At 41.2% G+C, this 19,642-nt stretch overlaps 1 protein-coding gene across 5 annotated transcripts in view; it reads right to left on the bottom strand.

The window, feature by feature from the left end:
• Nucleotides 1-16,195, bottom strand: part of samd4a (sterile alpha motif domain containing 4A) — a 213,899-nt gene extending 197,704 nt beyond the window's left edge. For 2 of the 5 annotated variants that reach the window (XR_010975696.1, XM_068039168.1), the window contains exons 1-2: nucleotides 14,765-15,223; nucleotides 13,317-13,851 (exon numbers count right to left, since the gene is read on the bottom strand). Coding sequence is in view for 3 of the 5 variants with exons in the window: in XM_068039168.1 (XP_067895269.1) it covers nucleotides 13,317-13,512 (196 nt within the window). In the remaining 2 variants the exon portion in view is untranslated. Of the gene's footprint in view, nucleotides 1-13,316; nucleotides 13,852-14,764; nucleotides 15,225-16,106 lie in introns of those variants that run through there. The other 3 variants (XM_068039169.1, XM_068039173.1, XM_068039172.1) reach the window with 3 other exon arrangements.
• Between the last annotated feature and the right edge of the window lie 3,447 nt (nucleotides 16,196-19,642).

The raw sequence follows: 19,642 nt of genomic DNA, 5'->3' as shown, positions 1-19,642 counted from the left end.
AGAAATTGGGGAAAGGGGTTACTGCGAATGGGAACACTGGAAAGATGATTGTGGATGCCACTAAAATGCATAGTGATGAGTTTTTTTTGGGACAGAAACACCAGACAGCACTAGGAAGAGGAGACAAGGGCGCTTAGCGTGCATGAGCCAAGAGGTGTGAAAGTGGCAACGGAAAGATGTGAAAGAGCAAAGAGAATCCAGTCAATGGGGAGAAGAGTCAAGAAAAAAAAAAAAGTGGGAAAAAGGGAAACCCAACATCTAAAACTCGTGTGATTCCTTTAAATAATGCAGATTTACCCAGATAACTACTTGCAAGACCACCCCCCACCCCCAAACCATGACTTGCTTCCCAAACTTGTGTCAATCATGGGATTCAGGGTATGGTCATGGCAAGGGTGGGGGAAATAGCTTAAGTTTCTTAAAATGGTTTCACGAGTGGACTGAGTATTTATATTAATATACATGCTTCCTTTCATTTGAGTAAAGCCCAAGTTCCTCAACCACCCTCCCAAGTTGCTGTTGCTGGCTGACTCCAACTATAGAGGGCAAAGGCTATAGCAGTAGCAGCAGTGTTGTGAGGAGGAATTTTAATAACTAAGAGAAGAGAAATAGAAGGTGGAGTCAGCTTCAATTTTCATTTTTAGGAAGTCAAATGAAGATTGGCATTGTGAATCATCTATCTCGGGAGTTGCAGCTGGGAGGTCTTACCAGCAATGTATTCGACCTTGAAGGAATTGACAAATTTTTGGTGCTATATGCAAGTGTTACAAGAATGATAAAAATAACTTTCCTGTCAGTGTTACTGTAAGTATGTGAATACAGACAGATGTTTTAATATAGGACATACTCAGGACATGGGCAACACTGGCAAAGCTGTAATCGTGGTCCATCCCTTCAATGACATTAAAAACAAAAGTCAGCCACATATGGTGTTTGAGAGTCATATCAAGGTCAGGTCAGTTAAGGGTGGCAGAACATTAGGTGAACCAGTTATATTTCTACAACAATTATTTTCATGGTTACACTTTCATAGTCAAGTCAAATATATTAGATTCAGTTTCACAGTTTGCCACTGAGATCTGAAATAACGATACCTGGGTTCTTAACACACTAACATAACCACTACGCTATAATACCAAATATGGTTAGATGGTGGTGGCTTCTCTTCAATTTGTCCCATGGAATCTTTACTATCCATCCAAACAAGAAAAAAAAGGGATCTTACTTTAACTTATCTGAAGGACTGTACCTTCCACGATGTAGTATTCCCTCAATACAGCACTCAATGTCAGCTTAGTTTAAATTTTGAGCTCAAACCCAAAACCTTTGAAACTGGAGAAGAGCACAACAGCAAATGAGCCGAACTGACAGGATTTGCCCGAGTGTCCTCTGTTCCACAAGAGGTCGAACTTTTGTCCAGTGTAGCCATGCCTTGTATAACCAACTTCGAAAGCCACATTGCCTTGCTACCTCTCCCTCTATTTAACAGCCTCATAACCCAATTTGATTGCCCCCCAAATTCCTGTACTTTCTGCTGGCACGCACAGCTAGTTTCCCCACCTGGTGGAAGAGCACCACAGAATTACATGAGCCAGTATTTATAAAAATATAAATTGTTGTTCAACATCTAGAAAATGCTTATTTGTTCAAACTCACTTTCTCCTTAACCCCACCCTCACAATCAAATGAAAAATTCAGCTGCTGCTTTGTTTCTGGTGCAATGACATATGTAAATGGTTATGGTTCCTGGACTCGCAACTCAGAAGTCACATGTTCAATTCAGCAATGGCAAGCTGTAAAACTGAATTCACTAAGTGGACTAGCACCAGAATATAATTATGAAACCTGTCAAAATACCATAAAACTCCAATTGCTTCATACATGCCAGAGAAAATAACCTGCCACCTTACCCGATCTGGCCTACACATGACTCCAGTTTCACCCTAGTCACCCTGAGCATGCTAACAGCCAACCTCGTAGTGACAGGTAATAAATGCTGCACCACCCAGATCACAAAAATAAAATTTAAAATATGCAACACTTCTTTTGCAAGTTATTTTAGATGACAACTACCTCTACAGTTGATAATAATGGGGAGGGGGAGGGCAGGTGAGAGCATGTGACAAAAGCAAGCTCATCAGTTCTTATCCTGACAAATTCCTTATATATGGATCACTTTTTTTGGGGGGGAGGGGGGGGGGGGGGGGGGTGAGGCTGGTGGTGAGGGGTAATGGCAGTGATGGAAGAGTTACCAAGAACCTAAGCTGACCAGCAGATCATTACAGTTAGATCAGAAAGGCAACAATGGTATACTAATCTGCATTTCACCCTCCACCTGAATACGCACATTGCTGTTGTGTTCACCTTAATACAAAAAAGGGAGATTCAAATACAAATTTTCCTCATGGTCGAAGAAATTCCGAACAGTTACAATGCCTGATTGTTATCTACCGATCCCTGCTGGAAGTCTGTGTACGCAACACAATTAGGCTTAGCTGTAATGCCCTCCCATTGCGAAGCATCACAACAACAACTACCTGGGCAAAGTACAAGAGGACAACAGTGCCCACAGAACTGTACTCACCAGCACAAAATCAGTGCTTTCAAGAGGATGCAAGAGAAAAGGGGGTGAATAAGAACTATATCTAGATAAAAATGCAACAACTGTTCATTTGGGTTTGTTACAAAACAGATGCCATTAATCAAATCTAAACTCAGACCACCGTTTAAAAAAAAAAAGTGAGCAATGGATTTAGCCTTCCCTCCTGTTCAGAAAAGCATAGCGAGTTTACATAAGACTTTTGGCAGTGCAGAATCCAAAAGTTAGCATAAAATCATTTTCAAAATGTTTGTGTGGTACGCAACTGAATGTAAAATGGAAACATTTATATACAAGGATTGCAAGATAAAGATATATTTCTTAGAAATCCTTCAAGTTTAGTTTCTTATTTATAGTACATAATTTCAATGAAAGTTCAACATGAATCTAGTAAAAATCAAATACTTAATTCCCTGTATTTAGTTTCAATTCAAGTTGAGTTTTTCCAATGAAAACAAAAGCAGATTGGTCTTTGTCTTCAGAACCAGTTGATGTGTTTCAAGAATTAAAAAAATGTGCAATACAATCCTCCAAAAAAAAGTGTCAATTTAATAAAAATGGAATATGATTTATTGCAAACAAGTCACCTGATCATCCTCCATGATTTGAAATATTACAATGGTTGCCCAAAGAGAGTTAATGCACATGCCTTGAATTGTGTTATACTGAAATGGATATTCAAAACCATTTGGACATCAAGATAGTAATATATTCCTTATTCAATTAAAGATGAAACTGGTATATAAACTATCTCCAGCGCTGGTCATCACATTGGTATTTTCTTGGTCCAGGCACTTGAATACCAATACTAGTATCCCCTCAGATTTTTCATTCCGGTCATTCCTTGATTGATACATATTTATGATGCAGTCAACAGTCAAACACAAATTATATGACCAGGACTGTTTTGCAATTGCATAACTTAATAATCAATGTTATCCCACCATGATTACTGTATTAATAGGACAACGATTCCATATTTTGATGATCTTTTCATAAAATTAGAGTTTTTAAATTAACAAACTTGGCCAACATGCACTTGAAGTTTCAAAAAAAATGAGACCAGCTGCATTAGCAATTACATCAATGCATAAAACATTTGTATCTGTTGGGAGGTATCAATATGTAAACATCATATATGTATGGATCTCAAACTGATCTTTGGATATACAAGATAAACAGTTTCTTCAAAAATCTGTTGCTCCATTATGGTTTACACCTATCATAAAAGGTCCTGGAGAGAAGATGCCAAAGTGAATTGTGTGGAGACAAAAGCTCTTGCATACATGCCCTTTTAAAAAATATTTAAACTTTTCATGAAGTTATATTTAATTAAAGGCTTTTGGATTTCCTGGTTTTTCCAAGTTAATTCGGTAATTACTCATGAAATTTCCATTTTCAAGTCTTAACTATTCTCGTAACAAATACTGAGTGTTGAGTAACAAAGCTCATTAGTGCCAAGGCTGCTGAAATTTGCCTTTCCCCCCTCATTCTCCCTTTTTCATAACTGACTTGGGTGAAGCATTAAGAGAAAGACATTATCCCTGAAGGTGCAGGGGTACCAAGAGCTTTCACACCTTGCCTATAATTTCATGAGCAACATCACCAGCAAACTTAGCTTACAAATTGCACGATGCATACAAACTGCAGAATTGGGCAGGAAGGGAGAGATAAGTTCAGGAAGATAACTAACGTTCTAACAGCTTGGGAACTGATTTTGAATAGTTTTGCTTATGTTACTTAAAAAAAAAGCCTGACCTCGATAAAGCCACTAGCAATGAACAAACATTCAAGCCCTACTGATAAATACTAGATATAAATTAAAGCAGATGGCAAACAAAATTTGTTAATAAACTATTTGCAATTACATAATTGGTGTGATCTTAAAGCTAAAACTACAATTATTTTTATTCTTTCATGGGATGTGGACATGACTGGCCAGCATTTATTGCCCATCCCTAATTGTCCTCGACAACTGAGTGGCTTGCTAGGCCATTTCAGGTGGCATTTAAGAGACAACCACATTGCTGTGGGTCTGGAGTCACATGTAGGCCAGACCAGTTAAGGACTGCAGATTTCATCCCCTAAAAGGACAGATTTTTACAACCATGATATTTTCATGGCACCATTACAGAGACTAGCTTTCAATTCCAGATCTTTATTAATTGAATTTCTTCATTATTGAATTTAAATTCCACTAGCTGCCAAGGTGGGATTTGAATCAGTGTCCCCAGGGTATTAGCCTGGGCTCTATGCCCCTGAAACAGACCATCACTAATTAGGTGACCTGTTATGGTTCTCTGCATATTAGTCTTTCAGTACTTGCTAATAAATTAAATGCCAGACAAATTGAAGACTTACATAGAGCAGTGTTACCTGTAAAATGTAGGAATACCATTAAAAATGCAATCTGGGTGCTTAAGCTCCATTGACAGAGTTCTTTTTGAAAAAAAATTAATATCCAACCTTAAATGCACAGAACCCAAAACATCTAAGCAGCTGGCACAAAACAGACGCAGCTTTTAAACTGATGCAATATCAAAAAGAGACACATTGATGCACAGCATGTACTTGGAAATGTTTTCAACACCTGTATAACTTTTAAAATACAGTCAAGAATTAGTTTGTGTACTTTGTATATACAAAATCTAAATTGAGTAAAAAATTAAAATGTATTGAGTGTTAGATACATTAATGCCAGTCTAAGTGAACACACAGACTGAATTCTTTAGCCAGTGAGCTAGTTGCCTAGCTAATAAATTCAAGACCTCAAATTATAATTAACATATCCTGTTTTACAAACATTACGTTTCAAGTGAAATATAAACTGTTACAAGTTTGATGGAATTTCGATCACTTGAAAAAAAAATCAATTTAATCAGCATAGACAAATGCGACAATTTCTCCTCACATGCAGAATTTGTGTGTTTAATTATTTCCATTTTGTGTAGTTATTTACAGGTAGTTTGAATACTATTAGGACTTACTTTTGCCATGCACATTTGATATTAAGAAAATTTATTTTAGGATGCATCATTCTGTCATTGTACTAGGGCTCCTTGATGCCATACTCGGTCAAATGCTGCCTTCATGTACAACTAAGTACTTATATTTGGAGTTTTGGGAATCTTGTACTCAAGTTTTTAAAAGGGGCAAATCTGTAAATGTGCAAGTGAGGAACACCACATTTTTGTTCATATTGGAGCTGGAATACATTAGCCAATTACTCCATTTTCCTACTTTCTGGATCACCAATAAATCCCTGGCATACTGCTTCCACAAAAGTAATACAATTAAAATTTACCAATGTTACCATTTAAATTTCTTTCTTTCTTTGGCCTCCTTGTCTTGTGAGGCAGTGGGTAAGCGCCGAGAGGTGGTCAGTGGTTTGTGGAACAGCGCCTGGAGTGGCTATAAAGGCCAATTCTAGAGTGACAGACTCTTCCACAGGCGCTGCAAATAAAATTGGTTAAATTTACAGTATTGATTTCTTTGCTGGTTACTAACTTGGAAATGTCTTTAGTTTTCATTTATTTAGTATGTTCTTTCCATGATGAGTAAACAGACACGTGGAGCAAAGTCAACTGTCAAGTTTTTCTTCCCAAGTGACAAATGTCAATTTTCCATAATTAAAATGAATGAGCATTTGATTTGAAAGTTTGCTGGTATGCATTATATATATATACACACAGAATAATGCTCAAGTATCAAAACAAAAAGACATGGGTATAAAGTCTCACTGCAGCAAGGATACCAGGATACACAAAAACACCAGCTGAATTGATTTCAAGATAATGAAATATTAACTCATATTGCAATATTGTGATAGCATTCTCACCTGAGTTAGAAGGTCATGGGTTCAAGAGCCACTACAAGACTTGATCACACTGGTACTTCAGTGCAGTACTGAGGGCGCTGTCTATCGGATGAGATGTCAAACTGAGACTCCATGTGCTGTTTCAGGTGAACATAAAAGTTCCAATGGCACTATTCACTGAAGAGCTTGCCCAGTGATCTGGCCAATATTTATCCTACGACCATCACAAAACAGATTACCTGGTCATTTCTGATTGTTCTTAAAGTCATAAATGACATCCTATGTATCTGTGACAAATGTAAACATTCCCTCCTCACCCTTCTAGGCCTGTATGCAGCCTATGACACGGCTGACCGTGCCATCTTCCGCCAACATCTCTCCACTGTCGTCCAGCTTGATGGGACTGCTGTCACCTGGTTCCATTCCTATCTATCAAATTGTAGCCAGACTATCACTTGCAATCGCTTCTCTTCTTGTCCCCACACTGTTACCTCTGGTGTCCCCCAAGAATCTATCCTTGGGCCCCTCCTATTTCTCAATAACCTACTGCCCATCAGCAATATCATCTGAAAGCAGAGCATTTGTTTTGACATATATGCTGATAACACCCAGCTCTACCTCTCCATCACCTCCTCTCTCAACACCTCTACTGTTGCTATTTTTTTTTTTTAATTCATTCATGGGATGTGGGCATCACTGGCCAGGCCAGCATTTATTGCCCATCCCTAATTGCCCTTGAGAAGGTGGTGGTGGCGAGCTGCCTTCTTGAACCGCTGCAGTCCATGTGCAGTAGGTACACCTACAGTGCTGTCAGGAAGGGAGTTCCAGGATTTTGACCCACTGACAGTGAAGAAACGGCAATATAGTTCCAAGTCAGGATGATGTGTGACTTGGAAGGGAACTTGCAGGTGGTGGTGTTCCCATGTATTTGCTGCCTTGGTCCTTCTAGTTGGTAGAGGTCGTGGGTTTGGAAGGTGCTGTCAAAAGAGCCTTGGTGCATTGCTGCAGTGCATCTTGTAGATGGTACACACTGCTGTCAGTGTGCGTCGGTGGTGGAGGGAGTAAATGTTTGTAGATGGGGTGCCAATCAAGCAGGCTGCTTTGTCCTGGATGGTGTCGAGCTGCTTGAGTGTTGTTGGAGCTGCACCCATCCAGGCAGGTGGAGAGTATTCCATCACACTACTGACTTGAGCTTTGTAGATGATGGACAGGCTTTGGGGAGTCAGGAGGTGAGTTACTCGCCACAGGATTCCTAGCCTCTGACCTGCTCTGGTAGCCATTGTATTTATATGGCTACTCCAGTTCAGTTTCTGGTCAATGGTAGCCCCTAGGATGTTGATAGTGGGGGATTCAGCGATGGTAATGCCATTGAATGTCAAGGGAAGATGGTTAGATTCTCTCTTGTTGGAGATGGTCATTGCCTGGCACTTGTGTGGCGCAAATGTTACTTGCCACTTATCAGCCCAAGCCTGGATATTGTCCAGGTCTTGCTGCATTTCTACACTGACTGCTTCAGTATCTGAAGAGTCATGAATGTGCAATGTTCAGCTCCAATCATCAGCAAACATCCCCACTTCTGACCTTATGATTGAAGGAAGGTCATTGATGAAGCAGCTGAAGATGGTTGGCCTTCGGATACTACCCTGAGGAACTCCTGCAGTGATGTCCTGGAGCTGAGATGATTGACCTCCAACAACCACAACCATCTTCCTTCGCACTAGGTATGACTCCAGCCAGCGGAGGGTTTTCCCAGATTCCCATTGACCTCAGTTGTGCTAGGGCTCCTTGATGCCATACTCGGTCAAATGCTGCCTTGATGTCAAGGGCAGTCACTCTCCCCTCACCTCTTGCATTCAGCTCTTTTATCCATGTTTGAACTAAGGCTGTAATGAGGTCAGGAGCTGAGTAGCCCTGGCAGAACCCAAACTGAGCGTCACTAACCAGGTTATTGCTAAGCAGGTGCCGCTTGATGGCATTGCTGATGACACCTTCCATCACTGTACTGATGATTGAGGAGTAGGCTGATGGGGCAGTAATTGACCGGGTTGGACTCGTCCTGTTTTTTGTGTACAGGACATACCCAAGCAATTTTCCACATTGCAGGGTAGACGCCAGTGTTGTCGCTGTACTGGAACAGCTTGGCTAGGGGTGCGGCAAGTTCTGGAGCACAGGTCTTCAGTACTATTGCCGGAATATTGTCAGGGCCCATAGCCTTTGCAGTATCCTGTGCCTTCAGTCATTTCTTGATATCACGCGGAGTGAATCGAATTGGCTGAAGTCTGGCATCTGTGATGCTGGGGACTTCAGGAGGAGGCTGAGATAGATCATCAACTCAGCACTTCTGGCTGAAGATTGTTGCAAATGCTTCAGCCTTATCTTTCGCACTGATGTGCTGGGCTCCCCCATCGTTGAGGATGGGGATATTTGTGGAGCCACCTCCTCCAGTTAGTTGTTTAATTGTCCACCACCATTCACGGCTGGATGTGGCACGACTGCAGAGCTTAGATCTGATCTGTTGGTTATGGGATCGCTTAGCTCTGTATCGCATGCTGCTTATGCAGTTTGGCACACAGATAGTCCTGTGTTGTAGCTTCACCAGGTTAACACCTCATTTTGCGGTATGCCTGGTGCTGCTCCTGGCATGCCCTCCTGCACTCTTCATTGAACCAGGGTTGGTCTCCTGGCTTGATGGTAATGGTAGAGTGAGGATATGCCAGGCCATGAGGTTACAGATTGTGGTTGAGTACAATTCTGCTGCTGTTGATTGCCCATAGCGCCTCATGGATGCCCAGTTTTGCATTGCTAGATCTGTTCGAAATCTATCTCATTTAGCACGGTGGTCGTGCCACACATGAAGGAGGGTATCCTCAATGTGAAGGTGGGACTTAGTCTCCACAATGACTGTGCGGTGGTCACTGCCACCAATACGGTCATGGACAGATGCATTTGCGGCAGGCAGATTGGTGAGGACGAGGTCAAGTATGTTTTTCCCTCTTGTTGGTTCCCTCACCAACTGCCACATACCCAGTCTAGCAGATATGTCCTTTAGGACTTGGCCAGCTCAGTCAGTAGTGGTGCTATCGAGCCACTATTGGTGATGGACAAGTACTGTTCAACATGGAGGAGTACTGACTCATCAGCTGAGGGAGGGCAGTAGGTGGTAATCAGCAGGAGGTTTCCATGTCCATGTTTGATCTGGGGTCCAGAGTCGATGTTGAGGACTCCCAGGGCAACTCCCTCCCTACTGTATACCCACCTCTGCTGGGCCTGTTGTGCCGGTGGAACAGGACATACCTGGGGATGGTGATGGCAGCGTCTGGGACACTGTCTGTAAGGTATGATTCCGTGAGTCGGACTGTCAGGCTGTTGCTTCACTAGTATGTGGGACAGCCCTCCCAACTTTGGCACAAGCCCCCAGTTATTAGTAAGGAGGACTTTGCAGGATTGACCGAGCTGGTTTGCCATGGTCGTTTCCGGTGCCTAGGTCGATGCCAGGTGGTCCGTCCAAATTATCAGACTGCTTATCCGACTTCCAGTATCAGATGAGCAGAATTTTCCTCCAATTTAATACTGGGAAAATTGAAGCCATTATTTTTGTTTTGTTTTGGTCCCAGCTCCAAAATCCATTCCCTAGCTACTGACTCCATCCCTCTCTGGCAACAGTCCACGACTAAACCAGTCTTGTCTTCAATCTTGGTGTATATTTGACACAGAGAGGAGCGTATGACTATATATGCTTTCCACCACTACCACTCATTTCCACCTCCGTAACATCACCTAATGTCACCAGTCTTACCTCATCTGCTGTTGAAACCTCATTCATGCCGGTTACCTCTAGACTTGATTAATCCAACACATTCCTGGCTGGTCTCCCACATTTCACCCTCCAGAAACTTGGTCATCCAAAACTCTCTTGCCCGTGTCCTAACTCACCAAATTCCATTCACCTATCACTTGCGCTTGCTGACTTACGCTGGCTCCTGGTCAAGCAATGTCTTGATGTTAAAATTCTCATCCTTATTTTGAATCCCCTCCCTGGTTCACCCCTCCCAATCCGTAATCTTCTCCAGTCACACAACCCTCTGGGTTATCCGTGCTCCTCTAATTCTAGCCTCCTGTGCATCCCTGATTTTAATCGCTCCGCCATTGGTGGGTGTGCCTTCAGTTGCCAAGGCCCTAAGCTCTGGATTCCCTCCCTACACCTCTCTGCCTCGCTTTCCTCCTTTAGGACAGAACAAGGCATAATCTTAAAATTAGAGCTGGGCCATTTAGATATGAAAAGCAGAAAGCACTTTTTCCCACACAAATGGTGATGGCAATATGGAACTCCATACTTCCCATGGATGTTGGGTCAATTGAAATTTAAGACCAAGATGGATAGATTTAGGTTGGGGATGGACAAAGAATATGGAACAAAACCATGTAAAAAAGAGAGTTGTGGTTCAGATCACCCATGATTTAATTGAATGGCAGATAGGCTCAAGCTGTTCAGTGGCTTACTCCCATTCCTAAATTAATCCCAAAAAGGGGAAAAATGCCACAATTTCACAATATGCAACTAACTTTATTCCATTTAGTCACTTTTTGGTTTGCTGGTTACATATTTATGAGTTGGATCGCAGGCTATTCAACAAGATCCTATGATCTTCATCCCGACGAGGCTAGAGACTACTCAAACCATAAACCAATAAGGGTTTATGTGATAGCACCCCAAAGCGGGGAATTGAGGCTTATTTTTCAGATTTAAGATAACCTTCTTTACTACTTCCAAAAGCAAAGGGGTCATGCGGCTTTAACTATTGTCAGTTCAATTTTAAGCAAGCACTGAAGTCTATAGCTGACAACTAACCCAAATTAGTTCCTTTCCCCTATATCCTTTCCTGGTTGCTTATCGCCACCAATTACTATCTGAACAAATGTCTTGGTGCAGTTACATCTTCAAAACACTCACTATACAACAGTATTTGAATAGCAATATTCTTAATTAAAACATACTCAGCTATTGACAAATTAGGGATTTAAAAGAATATCAGTTTATAGCTGTGTTTATTGTTGATTTCTCAGGTTTGCACATCAAAAGGTTTTTATACTTTATTTCCTATTTTGTATTGGTGTAAATGTTTACATCAGTCCTTGTCAGTGAACATCATTGTACACAAAACTAAGACAGCTCTGAATACAATCAATTAGAATTTCCCCCAAGAAATTTAATTATAAACATATGTTTGTGTTTAACTGCTGGGCACAAAATAGCAACTATTCCTTATGAAGTATAATCCTGCAATAAACAGTATACTGTGGATAGAACAGGAAAGTAGATGTACAAAGTGAAAATGTATAACCTTTCAATTAGCAGTGTTTCCCATTCTCAGTGTAGATTGCAAACCAAATAAAGATTCATGAAAAAGAACCAAGAGGCACAGGAGCTGCTGCTAGCTAATGCAACATCCATTTAGAACTTGTACTTCAAGCATGACTTTTTTTTTTTTTAAAGTGTCTCATGCTTCTAAACTGACTTATGCATTACTAACAGGATAACAATTTTACAGATGAGATACTTCACTGAAGATTTTATCACTAATACGGAACAACTTCTACCCATATTGTACACCAAATATTTCTGCTGACTCTACACCCAACTTCTGATACAATATAATAATAAAACTGCATTTGTGCAACGAGATATCAGTGGCTTTTCACTGTTATCTTGACATTTTTGCATCTCAAATCAAAATACACATGCAAATATTCAAATTCTACCTTCCCATCCCCCAATATAATCTCAGAATTACAGACTAGAATAGTTTTCTCAGTGTTTGCTGAATGCATACATAAATATCCTAGCAGCAGAGCATAGTACTGGAGGCTGTCAGCAAATGGCAGTACAGACAGCTGCCAAGTCTTGCAGGCTCCGTGCTCTAATATGGAACAGCTGGAAGAGGACTGTGCATTCTTTTCTCTGAGTAAACACTAAGGGCTCTGTTCAGTATCCTACTGCAATCAAGCCGAAAGAATTCCACCAATCGGTGAACACAGACTTCTATTATTCCTCCCCAATACACCCTTTGTATTCCTAGAAAAAAAAAACTGAAGATGTACATAATTTGATCTGGTGATGCAACTGTGTCAATTTTGAACAACTATTTGGGGCGGAATTCTTCCAGGTTCCACTATTCCATAAATCAATCTTACCACATTCTGTATGCTGCCTAGATCAGAATGAAACATTAGAGTAAAAGGATTTTCATTCTTACATTTTAGCCTCAGCTCCTGCTACAAGTATGACGATGCGTCTCTCCAAACGGAGATTGCATATTAAATTCTCTAAGTTTTTTGGTGAATAAGCTCCTGTATTATATTTAATTGACCGTTTTATTTCGAACATACAAGTCGACTCAGACTTTTGGCCTTCACCCTCGCGCGTGCTCCGTTTGAGTGAAAAAGGCTCTTTTCCCAAAATCAAAATATGGTGCATGTAGCGATTTAAATATCCTTTTGGTTTGACGGTCAAATATAGATGAAATGACAATATTCTTAAAAAAAAGTTTGTTATCTTTATTTAACCAGATCTGCATTCAATAAAGCAGAAAGCTACGTGTAACTAAAAGATCGGAAAAGAAACTAAGCCACGTTGTCCAGAAAGCCCAGGATACCCAGACTCTACGTGACATGACTGGGTTATTACACAGGAAATTGCAGAACAAGATGCATCAAAGCGTTTTATTCCTTACGTTGATGTGATGTTGCTTGCATACCGCAATGAAACACACCAATTGTCAATTAAAAGGTTACAAACCACATTTGTATATCGAATTACTAATTTACAAAGATTTCGCATCGATCTCGGATATGAGCTAGGAAAAGCAGCACGAAAAAAATAATTAGTTGCTTTAAACTTACCGGGATCATTTGCCTCTCCCTCAAGAATGTGAAGCTCGGTGCAATCGGACAAAGAATGCTCTAGACAAATTTGAAGAAAACGAGCTTGCGTCCGGCTCACTCGTTTCAACAGGGACAACAAAGCTACAGTTTGTTCACATTCATTCCACCCTTTAAACCATCCTGCAAGAACGCCGACTTGATCTCGAAACATCATGATTAAAGAACAGCCTCAGCACTCGGCGAGTTTATATGGTTGGGATTCTTCGACACAAACACCACCCCCCAAAAAAAATCTCAAGCTCAGAAGCGTGTAGAGGAGGGGTTGTCACATTTTGTGTGGATCGAGTTGCGATTTTTTCTTTCCTTTTCTGTAGAATAACGTCACTGTTGACACGCTCCCTCTTCCTCCAAGGCAATCAACAGTGGGCCAAAAATCTAGAAGGCACTACAAGTATATCACCTGTCAGAATTAGCAGGCCTTGGGTTCTAGATCTCCTCTCCCCACGATGTCAATTTTAATCCTCCAAGCCCGCATTCCCATGCATGGTCACAACTAGAAGGGAATTTGAAAGAAAACGACTGTTGAAATTTACCGTCATTGAAGGATAAATAGTTCAAACTTTACGCTGAAGCGATGGATCTTTTCTCCCCTCCCTCTGCCTGCAGTAACTAGTCATTCATTACAAATTATAATGCAGCAACTCCTTTAGGTTTGTAATTAAGCGTTCAAAGCACCCAGTCTACGAATGGTCGCGAAACGATAAGATAATATGCTCTGAAGACACATTATACGAAAAACAAGAGCAACGAGCCAGCCAACAGACTGTTTAAACGTTTCCAAAAGCATTGCAGAGCAACGCAATTTCTCTGGGTTTAGGCCCAATGCAGACGGACCGAGACCAAAAGAAACTATCCACCCAAACCTCAAATAACCGAGCATGTGTAGCCATCGCCTTGCCCGGGATTTTCCCTGCCAGGCTGAGAATGAACAAACCCTCAGGCTGGACCTTACTTAACGTTGGTATTAACGGTCCCTGCCCCGTGCAACACTGCGGAAACTCACAGCAACTCTACTGGCATCTGTCTGCCAGTGGAGCAGTTTCATTTGCAAACAGGAGTTTTAAAATGAAGCGATTTAGAAATATATAGAAAACAATCGTCCCCCACCACCCCACCCACAACTACCAGAAAAAGTTAGTTCCGTCACGCTGTGGTAATGTCAGGGCTTTAAAGGGTGAATATCTGAGGATCAGTAAAGAAAAACACTCTTTAATCCCAAACGTTAAGAAAACCCGCCCCTAACACACATTTTACTGATCAAAACAGAAAGCAGATCCTCAAACCGGCTAAAAATAACACGAAAGGCGCAGCCTGTGTGGATTATTAATAAATATGACTCAGACTCCTCCTGGATACAGTTACAGCGGCCGCCACACTTTCCGTCGGTCCGTTCCTTACACACCAACCTGCAGCAGGCCCGGCTCGGCTCAGGAGCTGCTGGTGGTTCACTTGGCGCCGCTCCTTGAGGCCATGACAGCACCCGCCGTCTCTTCAACTTGGAATTATTTTTAGGCCAGTCCCCGCCCCGGGGCCACTTCCCCCCGGATCATTAACATGCAGCATTACGTCATGGGAGGGCCAGAAATAGAGGCCGCGGCCCCTCCCCGGGTATTTATACCAGGCTGGGCTTCCCCTCCCACTCACCGGCCCGGCCCAGCCCCTCGGCTCCTGGTTCGCGGGGCTAGGGCTCGTTGCTAAGCGCTCGTCACGCATACGCAAGATGTCTGTTTTAATTGGAAACGAAAGTGAAGTTCCTCCAGTGATTTATTGTGAACCCCGCCCCACCCCGGCGGCGGGTGTTGGCTGCGGGAGCCGGTTGGTTTCAGGGCCAGGGCCGGGTCCGGGGCGGGCGGCTGACTGTTTACCTGTTGTGAAGAGCGCGGCCTATCGGTTCCAGGCGCGCGCTGTGTCTCAGCACGTGATCAGGGTCAGAGCCCAGTGCGGGCTTGCTTTCTCTCTAACATCAGCAGAGTCTCGGCTGTTGCATTATTAGACGGACGTTGTCCCAGGGAATGAAAGAAAGCAATGCACCCAAAACTTCCCCAAGGAGCACAATATCTCTATATTACTGATACAAAACAAATGTAAATAATACTTGACATCATGTTAAATTCCTAGTTGTCCTCTGTTGAGATGGCAGCATCAGCTTTTTCAACGTTTTTGAAAACAAGGTTTTATAAATGAAATTACATTTTTGGTGTGCACAGTTGAGCTTTATTTAACTAAATGCACTTTATAAATACTTTTCTACAGTTGGCAGTTAAACCATTATAGAATTTAGCCAGTTTAGAAATATGGGCGTCCAGCATTTCTGGACCATTGGCTAAGAAATATATTTATCTAGACCAGTTGGGAGCAACGCCCTGTAATGTCTAGTTCTGTAACTCATGATAAGTTTGCTACACCACAATAACATGCATGTAGTGTTACGACCTCAGAGATCGTTAACGTGAAAAATATGAGATATGAACCCCCAGACCAATTTAACCAATTACAACAAGATTTCACATTTTAAGTCTTATTATAACTAAATTTTTAAAAATCCTCAATTAACTAAATAGTACTTTGTAAGTAGCTGATACCCCAAATTACAAACAAAGGTATTTACTTATTCCACGCTTGAAAATCAGACACCATTCTGAAACATTACACAGTCCTTTTTAATGACTAAATCCTTTGTGGTTAAAAGTCCTAAACTCACAGTTTCAATGGGTTGTATGTCCCAGACTCTTCAAAAATCAATATTACCTTCACTCGCTTCTTGAAGCACTTGCAACCTGAACCTCTGTGAGTTCTAGTGATCTTCTTGGCCCTTTACTCCTCTGCAAGCTTCGACTCTTAAAAAAGGTTTGAATATTCACAGGCTTTCGCTGCATATCTTCGGAAAGCAGGCGTTTCCTCTCTCCAGCTGTAACTGCTGGGCGTTTTCTCTTGCAGTTTGCCCAGAGGCCGCATCCTGATGGGTTCCCTTCTTACAGCCTACATGAAGCCACAACCCGATGGATCCTTTCTTACAAAACCAAAAGCAAAATACTGCAGATGCTGGAAATCTGAAATAAACCAGAAAATGCTGGAAATACTCAGCAGGTCAGGCAGCATCTGTGGAGAGAGAAGCAGAGTTAACATTTCAGGTCTGTGACCTTTTAGCAGAACGGGCAACGGTTAAAAATGTAATAGGTTTTAAGCAATTGAAGTGTGGGGAAGAGAGACAAATGAGAAGGTGTGTGATAGGGCAGAGGACAGGAGAGATTAAATGACAAAGATGTCATGGGGCAAAGGCTAATGGTGTGGTGAAAGACAAAGCATTAGTTCAGAGAGAGTGTTAATGACAGAATAATAGACAGCTTTGTCCGAAAGCACAAACGTGACAAACCAAGTTTAAGGCAGGCACATGGTTAAAAAATAAAATAAATAATGAAAAAGGCCCGGCATGCTCTTAAATTATTGAACTCAATATTGAGTCCAGAAGGCTGTAGAGTGCCTAATCGGAAAATGAGGTGCTGTTCCTCAAGCTTGAGTTGATGCTCACTGGAACACTGCAGCACACCAAGAACAGAAATGTGGGTGTGAGAGGAGAGTGCTGAATTGAAATGGCAAGCAACCAGAAGCTCGGGGTCATGCGTGCAGTCTGAGTGGAGGTGTTCCGCAAAGCGGTCACCCAATCTGCGTTTGGTCTCCCTTATGTAGAGGAGACTGTATTTTGAGCAGCGAACACAGTATAATAAATTGAAAGAAGTATAAGTAAATTGCTGCTTCACCTGGAAGGAGTGCTTGGGACCTTGAATGGTGAGAAGAGAGGGGGCAAAAGGGCAGGTATTATACCTCCTACGATCGCAGGAGGCTGCGATTACAGCCTGTTTTCTCCAGAAAGTCTGTTAAATTTATCTGGAGTTAGAATTCAATATTTCATTGTTCTGCTCCAAAATGCAGAGACCAGTAGTCTGAGTTCCGCAAAGCTATTTAGCCTTTCCATTCTCCCAGGTGCTAACACTTGCCTGGTTAGGTAGCATTTTATCAACTCCTTGTTTTACAATCCAAAAGTCTGGGAAGACAAAACCCATTGTTTGTCAAGTGTTAATGCTGTAGTCTCTGTTCTTCAGAAGACAGTCTTTGATCTGTACTCCCTGTTGCCTGGTAACCTTTTGCAGAGTGGAGGTGAGGTCAGCTGACCTTCTGGACTCCATCTTGAACTTTAAAAAAAATCACAATCTTTAAGACATAATCATGTTCCAAGGTTCAGTGTTCAGAACAAAAGTGAATAAGCAAGTGCAGAAATCACACCCAGAGATTCAGTGTATCAACATAGCCAAAAAAGACAAGACTATAAATGGATCACTCATAGGGTTGCTCATAGGAACACAATGCCAAAATTCAAATCAGGAAGAGATGAGAAAGTCATAAGTCACACATGTGCAAAGTGGTCGTGAGGAGCACTGATAGCTTGCATATGTCAACAAGCTACAAGGGGCCACTGAGCTCACACATATGGGCAGCATAGTATTGAAAGGAGCCACGGAGGAGTCCATATCTAGAATCTTCCCACTGTCATGGCTGAGAAAGGAAAGAGGGTAGTGGAAAGAATACAGCAATGGAGGAACCCTAAAGAGCTAAGCAAAGGGAAGAATAAAAAAAAATCAGTAGATTTGAAGTAGCTGTTAACCGTGCATGGGGAAGTACTTTACTGAAACAATGGTTATCAATTAAAAGCCGCACAAGAACAACAATATAGTCTACGAGTATTCATTACTAAAGTGTGCATTTACAGTGACAAAAACTTAATGTAAATCTCGAATCATGTAATACAACACAGCAATACAATCTTGGGGGTACCGATGTCATTGTAAGTCACAATAATGAGCCTTCTAATCCAGAAAGCTAGTTGCTGAAGGATAAAACTGGAGCCAATTGTTGTTTCCTCTTTGGTAAAGACATAATCAGGTCCACATATCTACTTAATTCTTCCACTGGTCATATGGTTCAGACTCTGAGAACATTGGAGGATCATCATACCCTGACAATTTACACTTGCTTTCTGCCATTTTTCACAATAACCACTAAGATTATAGTTTTCTACTTGAATTATTTTTTCTTAGCTTCCAACCTTCAACTTTAGGCACTCATTCTCTGCTACCTGTTCTACTCCAGAAAGCTAGTTTGTGAAGGATAAAACTGGAGCCAATTATTATTTATACCTTTTTATTTATTCAGAGAGTTACACATTAAAAGCATACACCTCCTAACCCAACAACCGTAGTTTTAGTCTGCCTATTTATAGGGGCTCAAGTGAATGTCCACCACATGCACATAATTAAACACAATTAATATGCAATTAACAATGTCTTCATGCTTCATATATGTTACAACTTCATGGTGCATTTCAAACCAACTATTATATATTCTCTATTGAAAAATCTGTTACTAGCCTTATTGGCACAGGAACTCAAACACTGATAATGAAGCATATACAAAATTATTTAGTATGTCTCGTGTTTGTAAGAATAACTCCACATTTTCACACAGAAAAAAATAGTGTTTATAACAAATAATAACAGCTGACTTTTATCATGTGTTTCAACACAGTAATATATTCCTAGGGTTCAAATTATTTATTTAGATATAGTCTTTTGCTACAACATATTTTACCTACAAGAACAGAAAGGAAAAGTCATTTGATATATAGTCAAAAGGTAATTTTAGCATGGTTTGGTGACTACCTATTGGATGGTCAGGGGTGAATTACAGACGTGTGCATGTATTTTAAAATTGGATTTGGTCCAGTATCCACTTGAATAACACAGCCAGACCGGCACATACAAAATCCAAATCAATGAGTGATTTCACACACGTCTAATACACCCTCTGGCCATCTCTTATTTTCTATATTACAATTATAATCAGAATGGACAATTTAATATCAAGTAGTTAGACAATCACAATTTTAAAGCATAGTTCCTCTCATATCTATTATAAGTACATATAGAAGTGAAAACACTTACATGTGTTCCTTCAAACCAAGTTTAAAGATAAAAAGCTATACATAAATGACAGAAAAAATTCCTAGGCCTCCTTAGTGTGTTTGAGCAAGTCACTGATTCAGAGTGATGGTTGGATTGTAAAAGACATCACAAGAGTTGGAAGTGGGAAAGAAAGCAAGCAAGTAAGTACTGTAGTAAAAAGACATGGCGAAATGGCAAAGCAGAACAGATCAGCAAACAGTAAGCAGTAAGCAATGGGTGTAAGGATCAGGAGGGGTTTGAAGCAAAAGGGACAGGAAACTGGAAGAT

The sequence above is a fragment of the Heterodontus francisci genome, chromosome 9, assembly GCF_036365525.1.
Source record: "Heterodontus francisci isolate sHetFra1 chromosome 9, sHetFra1.hap1, whole genome shotgun sequence".
NCBI classification, from domain to species: Eukaryota; Metazoa; Chordata; class Chondrichthyes; order Heterodontiformes; family Heterodontidae; genus Heterodontus; species Heterodontus francisci.
This window is presented reverse-complemented; position numbering and strand designations above follow the sequence as displayed.